At 41.1% G+C, this 9,748-nt stretch overlaps 1 protein-coding gene across 5 annotated transcripts in view; it reads right to left on the minus strand.

Annotated features, from left to right (window-relative positions):
- Nucleotides 1-3,898: 3,898 nt before the first annotated feature.
- The window catches only part of GRIA1 (glutamate ionotropic receptor AMPA type subunit 1), a 302,597-nt gene continuing 296,747 nt past the window's right edge, over nt 3,899-9,748 (minus strand). For 4 of the 5 annotated variants that reach the window (XM_011356766.1, XM_011356768.1, XM_011356767.1 and 1 more), the window contains one exon: nt 3,899-6,758. In XM_011356766.1, coding sequence (XP_011355068.1) covers nt 6,558-6,758 — 201 coding nt within the window. In that variant the 3' untranslated portion in view covers nt 3,899-6,557. The remainder of the gene's footprint in view (nt 6,759-9,748) is intronic. The other variant, XM_011356769.1, reaches the window with a different exon arrangement.

Raw genomic sequence — 9,748 nt, forward strand, 5'->3', positions numbered from 1 at the left:
TTCCACCATTTTTCCTTCCTGACTATCAATTTTGTAAGAGACAGGACTATCAGTTATTTGTCATCCTTATTCTCCATGACATCCATCTCTGTACATAGATGTTCAATACCTGTGTTTGTTAGAAGGAACAGTGTATATTCTGGGATAAAAATGAAGCTCAGTCAGTCTTTTGCGGGGTGGGTAAGGCTAACCTGTGGGTCTCTCAACTGAATGTGGCTGCAGAGTCATCGGCAAAAAGATACAGGGGAGAATATAAACCACTTCTATAGGCAGAGCTCTCTGCTATCTCCTGAGCCATGGCTGTTGGCCTGTGTTTGGCTGTCTGATTGAATCCCCAGCCTTGGCTTCCCTGTTCTGTCTGTCCCTGCTGTGGGCCAAACTCTTCTGACCTCAGCTTACTTCTCTAAACTTAGCTTCTTCCTTGCCTAAACTTAGGTAACTGTTCATCTTCTCTGATGGTTTACTTGATTTAGGATCCTTGCCCTTTTCCTTTTCAGACTTGTCCTGCCATATCCCACATCCAAAGATACTATTGAAATGCTATAATCATAAAAGACAGGGTTTCTCAACCTCACACTACTGACATTTCAGACTGGGTAATTCTTTGTTGTGGGAGGCTGCCCTGTGTGTTTATGGGAAGTTTAGCAGCATTCCTGGCTCTCTACCTACTAAATGCCAGTAGCATTCTCTATCCCTAGTCGTCACAACAAAAAGTATCTCCAGACTTTACCATATGTCCCGGGGTGGGGCACAAAATTGCCTCTGGCTGGGAACCACTGACGTAAGCTACGACTAGGAAAAATTTTAGAGATCAGTTAGATGAATCCCTTTCCTCTCATTTCATTGATTAGGTCACTGAAGCCCAGAGTAGGAAAATGAGTTGCCCAAGGCCACACTGCAAATTGGCAATGATATTGGAATAGACTTTATGGCTTTTAAATCTCAGTCCAGTGCTTTTCCTTAGAATTGTGAAATTTCCTTAAGAGGTGGTCAAATAAAGTAAAAACGTAGTGACTTTGGATAAAGACAGACTTGGCTTAATATCAGGTCAAGTATACTTAGGTCAAGTCAATGGTTCACTGCATGACCTCGAATCCTAAACCTCTCTGATCTTCCATTTCCTCTCATGTAAGATGAGGGTAATATGTCCCCAACTCACAGGCTCGTTTTGAGAACTAAGTGAAAGGTTTGTGAAACCCTAGCATAGTATTGAGTTGTCACCAGTAGGACTCAGGATGCCCATGGAGGATAAGGCTAATGGGCAGTGCTTTCTGGTAGACTGTGTTAGAAAGTGTAGGTGGTGAGATCTGATGTCTATAATGGAAACAGCCAAGTAGTTTTCCAGTTTGGAAAATAACTGGCTGTGTTGAAGGCTGACTCATTTGACAAAGTTGTTTCCCCCTTACTTCCTGAAGAGGTATCTCTGACAATTATATCTTATCTCTCATGTCTTAAATCTCCATATTACAAACATGCCTAAAGGGTCAAGAAACATATAGAGCCCAAGTTAAGGACTGTGTCTTTTCCTTCTCTTTTATCAGATGAATATAATGGCATTTTCTCCCTTGGGACCATGGAAATTTGATTGCCATCAAGTAACCTGGCTTTGGTGTTGGTCAAATACCCTTAATATAGTGCTTTGTAATTTTCAAAGATGTTTTCGTGAGCATTTTCTTTAATCTTCTGCATTGCCCAATTGTAGTGGTTCTCAATCCTGGTTGCACATTATAATCATATGAGAGTTCAAAACAAAACAAAACAACAATAATAAAACAATGGCAACTATGCCCACACTCAGAAAAGCTGTATTTGGAGATGCATCTTGGATATTGGTGATTTTGTTTAAAGTTCCCCAGGTAGTTCTTTGTGCAATTAGGGTCAAGAATTACTGCTTACTTTGACATCAATTGTTCCATCTCTTTGATAAAGACATTGAGGCTTAGGGTAGTTAATTTTCTTATCAAGATTACAGGGAAGAAGGAGGAGAATCCAGGTACTGTGAACCCTAATCTATTGACCTTTCCATGATCGCACATCGCTTCTCTACTCATACTGTGATCTTGGCAAAGTAGCTTCTTATTCAAGAACCTCCGTTTTCTTATCTGTAAAATGGGATAATAGTGGACCTACGTAGACATTCTTTCCTAGAGAGAAGATTGGCATTTGGTAAGCAAGAAACTTGCTACTTGTCTCTTAATTAGGATAATTTAAGTTGATTTTTGACATTATTTCAGTGACTGATATTCATGCCCATTTCTTTAGGGCCTTGCTGACCCCCTTTTAGTACATATCAGAGTGTTACTGATCAGATAACCTGAATGGGGCTATAAAAGATGCAAGAAAAGGAAAATTAGAGGATCTGCATTTCAACTTTAACACCTGTGGTGTCTACTTGATAGGGCAGTATTAGACTGTAAGGGCAGTCTAAACCTACTATGGGGAAACTTGGGACATTAGAAATTCTTTTATTAACTGAGCCTAAATTCATTGCCCTGTAATCTCCAGAACTGATCCTGGTTTTGTTTACACAGAAAGATAGCTCCATTTCCCCCAGCGCTGAGGGTCCTTCCCCAGGCTGAGTTAATTATTGTGCAGGAGACCTGCTTTTCAGTCCTCTTCCCATCCTGCTTGCTGCCTCCTTGCCTGGATCTATTTTAAAGGGGCTAAAAGGAACTCTTTCTTCTCTTCTCCCTTTTTTGCAGTTCTGTCTGGATTAATGATCTCTTTTTCCCCAAAAGGATAGGTTGGCTTTCTCAAAGGTGTGACAAGTGTAACTTTAACCACTCCATTTTCAGTTACTTTGGCATAACAGAAAGATAGAACTGCTTGCCTGTTATTTTCCTGACCATGGTGCATCATGGCCTAGTTAACAGAGAGATGTGTAATATAAAGGCTTTAGATTCAAGCAGACCCAATTCAAATCCTGACTCTGTCACTCACAGGACTTTGAACAAGTCATGTTATCTCTGTAAGTCTGAGTACCTCATCTGTAAGGCCCTACCTCAGAGGGACATTGTCACGATATAGAAGGTGCTTAACATAGTAAATGTTTAATATAAGGTAATGTGTGCGCTTATAGCCATCATGATCATTATCCCAGCTCTTTGATGGTAAGTTGACAGAGATCAGTTTTCTCCACGTCAGTTGGTGCTGAGTGCTTCTTCATTCAGTGGCACCCTAGATGCTGCGGGTGACTGCATGTGGGTGCTGATGATAACTACAGCTTTGCACAAACCTGCTAGATTCTTTCCTTTCCCCTAGCCCTTTTCTACCATGGTAGTTGCTGCCTGAAGTACCACTGTTAGAACTTTGTTCATTTATTTTAGGCCTCTGACCCCTGTTACTATGCAAAGTTCCTTGGGAAAGAAAACTCTTAAGCATCAATACTAAGTGTCGACAAATGTCAGATCCTTTACAGAAAGCATATCTTTCTTGAGTTAAAGAAAAGCTTTCGGGTAAGAACAAGGGTCATATGGTCTGAGGACCAATATTATCTACTCATAAGCTGGGTCTAGTTTGGATTTTGGTTGTGACTGTGCACATCACAGGTACACCTGGACTCCTGGACTGCAGTTTGGAAATGTCTGGGAGACATTCCCTGTGAGCCAACCAGTTCCCAGGAAGTACTCTGCAAGTCAGACCTGCTCCTTATGCAGTCAAAACTGTGGCCCTTGAAAACTAAATACTGCTTTTTGTCTTTTCATTGTCGTGGTAATCCTATTTAGATGAATAACTCACAATGATCTAATTCAGCTGACATGACTTGTTTGAGAGCTGTTTATGAGTCACCATTAAATAATGTACTGGACTTAGGCTCAGCAATAAGGAAATAACAAACCTCTAGAGCTCTGTTTTCAGAAATGGCACAAAAATGGAATGGACAAATATGAAAAGTAGATAATGGATCCACAGTGATTTAATTCTCGGTGATACTTTCATTTTATGCAAATACGAAAAGAAAAAAAAACCTGGCTACTTGGAAAAAAAACAGGAACTGAAAAAAATATTTAGTGTTTGATCAAGCAAAAATCCTTTCACACATCTGCAAAGAGAGTTAAAACAAATATAGGTGTTAAATAAAAAGCCCAGGTACCAAAGAGCAAAATTTAATGAAATCTAGAACTGTTAAGTATGGATTCCTGTTGAGAAAAATGTCAATCTCTTTCAGAGTTTTCCCATTGCTCTATTTTTAAGAAAAGTGTAGTAAAAATACATAATACAAGTTAACTTTTTTCCTTGCTTTTGTTTTCCCCGTCACTCCTCCATCAGTGAAAAGCATCTTCCACTGGAGTCTTGGACTCCTATATAGAATAGACCCTCATTTCTCGAATAGATGGTCTCTCCCTATCAGATCATGTTACTGGTGAGCTCAGTAGCTGGAGAGCCATCTTACCAGGCAAAAGAGAAAAGGTCTTTGAAGCATGTTGATGGTAGAGGGTTATTTCCAACTCCTTTGAAAGGCAGATTCCCTAATGGCGGGTCATATCAGATTCTGCAGTGGTAGGCTAAGGGCTGAGAAAAATCTGATGAGAGAGCAGGGACTTGGGAGGACATCAGCCGGCAGTAATGAAAAATGATAATCCATCTTGAGGGTCCTGCTTCACGTACCATGCCCACATTGACACGTGAGAGACTGAACAATAACACTTGAGTTAAAAGGGTGAAGAGTTTGATTTTGGGATGGTTCTTTGCTATGGCTGATGAAAGAAGAATGGGAAGGACGTAGAGATGGTGGGTGTCCACTGATAGAATCCACAGATGAAGCCAGTCATGCTGCGCCTACTTGTAGCCAGGCTCCAAAACCTTTAGTTTGTCAGTTGCTAATGATAACCCCTAGCAGAGAAGACTGGGTAGAAGTATGGGGTAAGGGAACAAGCCAGAATATGGTTATCAATTAAAGCTAATGACACATGGCACGCACTGAATCATGCATGCACCTAGGAGAGTGGCTGCTGGAGAGCTGGAAGCCAATTGCACCAAGAATGAGAACTGGGATCTCCAAGAAAGCCATGTGCCAAGAACCACCCCCTCCCAACTAAAGTTGCAGTCAGCCTGGGCTTCTCTTCATGAGTTCTGTCGCCTCTCCAATCTTGCTTTAGTTCAGCTTTAAAGTCACAATCCTGGGCGTATTGATTCTGGTTATTGGAATACAGTATCTGCATTCTGTCTAAGCCAGAGGGAAGGTCTGCCTCCTTGGGTTAGATGTTGGGGTCAGGGATCTTAAGAGCCCCAATGTCAGTATCAGCTTAATCCATATCCCTTTCTTCCTTCAAATAGTTCAGCCTTGGGTATTTTACTTTCTAAAGATGACAGAATGTTATCTGGTCCCATGCTAAAATAACATTTTTATATGGACAATAAATACCCAGGTTCTCCAGGTAAGCAAAACCCTAAGCTTCATATTCAGTCTCTCAAACCTAGGAGAGGGCACACCACGGAGGTTCTGTCACTTGGATGAAACTTCCTTTTCCAACAGTCTTTCATCACCTTTCACACTTAGCTTGCATAGCATTTCCCTCCAAATCAGAGGCTCCAAAAGGAAAATGAGTCTACTCCACAACGGGCTCCTGCTCAGATGTTAAGCAAGCGAAGAGCTAGAATGATGTCTCCCTGGCCGTCAGCTGTTCCCCAAGTCTCTACTTGGTTTATGAGGCCAACTGCCCTTCAGCCACCAGAGTGCCTTTGGGCTTGAGAATAATCAGAAGGACATACTTGTCAGGGCTAAGGTTGACTCTGAAGAAAGATATTCCATCTAAGGCCTATGAGATGGTTCTTACACATTAAAGGAAGCTTTGTCTGAGCCTCCAGCAATGACTTCATGAGTCCTCCACTGAGTGCATACCTGCCTTTGCCCTCTCCGCCACCCTTGGTCTGAGTTGCTTTTCACACACATTCTCAACTAAATCAGTGCTCAGGCAGTTCCCTGTCTGGGGAAGGCAGCTCACTCCTTCAGCAACCTCCGTCTCCATTCAGGGCTTGGGGCTGAGGAGTGAAGGGTAACTTGAAGAGCTCCCATGGTGAATGAGTTTGAAGGCTGCTTTTATCCCTTTCTTGCTTTTAAGGTAGAACAAATCTTGAATCTCCAATCTGAAAACTGAAGAGAGATGGGTAGGGAGTTGGGAATAAGAAGTAAGGAGAAGGAAAGGGCCTAACAAAACCTGCAAACCATGAATATTAGTAAGAAAAAAATTGCACACACTAAGACACATTAACAACTGAATTAAAAGAAAACAGTAGTTTCCTCATTAGTGTTCCAGTGACTCCATTTTCAGAGACACAAGCTCTATTAGACAGGGTTATTCTCCCCTTATTGCAGTACAGTGTTATTTATCATCCTTATTTAGCAAACAGAAAAGGGCGAAAGAACATCAAAACAGGAAAAGGGACAGCAGAATGGTTTTCAATTCTTCAGGAAAATCTGTTGAATCATCCTTCTTGTGGTTGTGGTGGTTGGTGGCGGTTGCGTTTCATTTTGTTGTTGTTTTTGGCACTGAAGGGCTTGGGATGGGGCTGGGGGAGCTCGAGCCTGCTCCCCAAGGGATCTTCATCGACTCCAGTTATAATCCTGTTGCTCCCAAGGGCATCCCTGAACTGTGGCTCATGCAGGGAATTGATTGCATGGACTTGGGGAAGTCGTGGCTGACCACTCGGCCATTCTCTCCACTACCGCCACCGCTGGCTCCTGCCCCACTGTTTCGGGGGAGCGTCGATGTCCGTATGGCTTCATTGATGGATTGCTGTGGGATCAAACAGAAACCCTTTTCAGGAGGACCAGGGGTTCTTCCCCAGGTCCTTGGCAATGATAGGCAAAGAGAATGAGTCAACACTGGACTTAAAAGGTCATCCCTAACCTCTTCCCTGTCCAACTCCTTTCCTACTCTATAATGCTAATCTCGACTTCCCATGAACTCACGAAATTGTTGCATAGCTCTGGACAAGTCATCCCCTCTCTGGACCTCATGTTCTCTCTGTTTAATGAGGTGTGCCGGACTGGGCGATCTCCAAGATCATTTCTGGTTCTTATATTCTGTGATTTCTAAAGGTGGAATAGTTCCTTGATAGTATTGATTGCAATAAATGTAGCAACATAAACCAAGTGGAAAAACTATGGAAATGGGGTTTAGGGAGCTTGGATTTTAGTTCTGGTTCTAATATGAGTTAGTTGTATGACCCTGTGCATATCTCCTTCTCTCTCTAGACCTTTTAAATCTCCAAGGTTATCAAATGTGTTTATCTATGTACCTACAAACTTTTCTTAGCAAGAGTGATGCCACTGCATGAAAAATTATTCAAAATGTTAAAAAAAATTAAGGGTGTGTTATCATTGGGTTAAAATTAAAAACTGCTTCTGATTTACTTCAGGGAAAATGCTATCCTACCGCTAGCAGTATGTGTTAAGGGACTGTAGCACTCATTTGAATAATACAATAGGCAAAATGTAGTTGAAAAGGGGCATGTGCTAAAGAGAATGAAAATGGATTGCAGAGATCATTAGCTGTGTGTCAACCTCTTCCCATCAGCATGTATAACCTGCATGCTTTTTTTTATCTTTCTTTAAAACAAACAAACAAATAAACAAACAAAAAACCCTTCACTTCTAAGTTGACACTTCAGATCAGTGTTAATAAACTTGTGATTTCTAGAATGGTGAGATTCTGTGTATGAAACGGACGCCAACATCACCCCGGGTTCAGATGAGTTAGGTGGGATGTTCAAGACCACAATCTGGGATTAGAAACATCTCCTACTAGACAAAAGGCAGGGTTCTATTTTGAGTTCCTTTGGTGAAAGTAACTGTGACATGAAATCCAAACCCTTATCTCTTCCTGTCATTTCCAACTTCACCTTAAGAGATACTCATAGATTTTTTTTAGGTGGGACTTAGTTACTTTATGGGAATCAACATAAAGGGAAGAATTTTCTATGAGTTGAGGGGTGTCTTCCTCTAAGACCAATACTACCCATCCTTCGAGGCACATTCTGTTCTCGCCTCTTTCTTGAAGCCTTCCTAAACTGCACCAGCAAGTGCTGCCCGCCTCCCTCTGCCCACCTTAGTACTCACACATTATACATTCTCTTGTAATTGTTCTGCTTCAGGTATATAAATTTTGTCTCCTTTAGGGGACCTAACTATCTGGAGGGAGAAAAGGGCCATGTCTTCTCAATACTTAGCTATCTCTCAGAGGGTCCAGCATGTAGTTAGATGCTTAATTGTTATTCTTGAATTTGTCTAAGAAAACTCAACCACCTAGGATTCTTCTAAAAAAGTCTATGGCTCTCTTCTTTGCATATTCCCATGAGTCTAATGATCAGAGAAGTCAGTCAACCTACTGTGGTTAGACAGATATAAACGGCAGTTTTGATCCAATTTTATTTTTCTGCTGTACTTTGATAGAAATATCCTCTTATTACCGGCAATTCTAATAATGTTTTAAAATGTCCTTTCTTTTTAAAATCCAGGATTCAGACATGTTTTCAGCATATGATGTTCTACCTACACTGGTTCTGTCTCCTCCTCAAACCTTTGCAGCTGGTTTATTTACATTCTGCCTTGGTTGTCCTCCACTGAAGAGGAAGTGTGACTTGGATTGCATTCTGCTAAGTCAGGGCCAAATAAACACCACTGTGATGCTCTGTGGGGCAAATGTAAAATGAAAACATAAGAAATTAGCAGTTACTTATCTCACCTAAAAGTGTTGAAAGAAAATAACTTGGTATGTGTCTGTAAAATATGGAACTTTCTGTAGATTAGCTTGAAATATCTATCGTCTATGATTTTTCTGTCATATCCCTTTAATTAAAAAAAAAAAGAGTTTAAAGTTCACACTGATCACCTTGGGCTTTGTTTCTCAAAAGGTCTCATACATTCCCATAATATCTCATTGAAGTGGTACTTGTTAAATTTATCTTAAAGGAGAAGATTGGTGGCACAGTCGACATTGCTGCCTCTCAACTTAGCCAAGAGAACTTAGCCAAGCATGTGACTAAAACCCTCCAAGGTCATGTCACTGAGAACTGGTTTTCAAGAAAGCTAAGGGCTTCTTGAAGTCATTGACTCCATACACCTATCGATAGTGGGTACAGCCTACTTATTGGTTTCCTTTCTGATCCATTTATGGGATATCAGGAGAAAAATGAATAGAGTCAAAACTTGGAAGTGGAAAGCAATACTAAAAATGACTAGATCACTAGTTCTCAAACTTGCATGCACATTGGGGAGTTTTTGGAAAAAACAAAAACAAAAACAAAAAAAACCTCCCCAAACCTGAGACCTAATCCTAGAGAGGTTGACTTAATAATTGTGGTGTGTAGCCTGGACATCTGGAGTTTTAAAAACTCCCCAGGTGATTCTAATATGCAAGCAAGGTTGAAACACACTGATCCTAGTTTATTTTATTCACTTTACAGAGAAACTGAAGACTTAGGACTGACTTGCTTAAGGTTACAGTTACATGTGGTCTAGTGCCAAAGTGGATGGCTTTTTAACTGTGGATCTTCTTACTCGCTGTAGCTAAGCTGTCATAAGCTGATGTCATTCCTTATCAGGTCTCTGGGAAATATGGTTGTCCCTGGTCCATCCTTGACATTCCAGGTATTCTTAAAGCTCAGTCTTAGAGTCATTGTTTTGACATTGATACTCCAGGAGTAGAGTCTCACCTCAAAGTCCCTCAAGCTGGCTCATCAGATTCCTTTCTTTAACAGTGATTGCATCCTAATGTGTCAGCCACTTGCTTTTTAGAGAAAAGTC

Source organism: Pteropus vampyrus, unplaced genomic scaffold (genome assembly GCF_000151845.1).
Source record: "Pteropus vampyrus isolate Shadow unplaced genomic scaffold, Pvam_2.0 Scaffold30, whole genome shotgun sequence".
Classification (NCBI taxonomy): domain Eukaryota; kingdom Metazoa; phylum Chordata; class Mammalia; order Chiroptera; family Pteropodidae; genus Pteropus; species Pteropus vampyrus.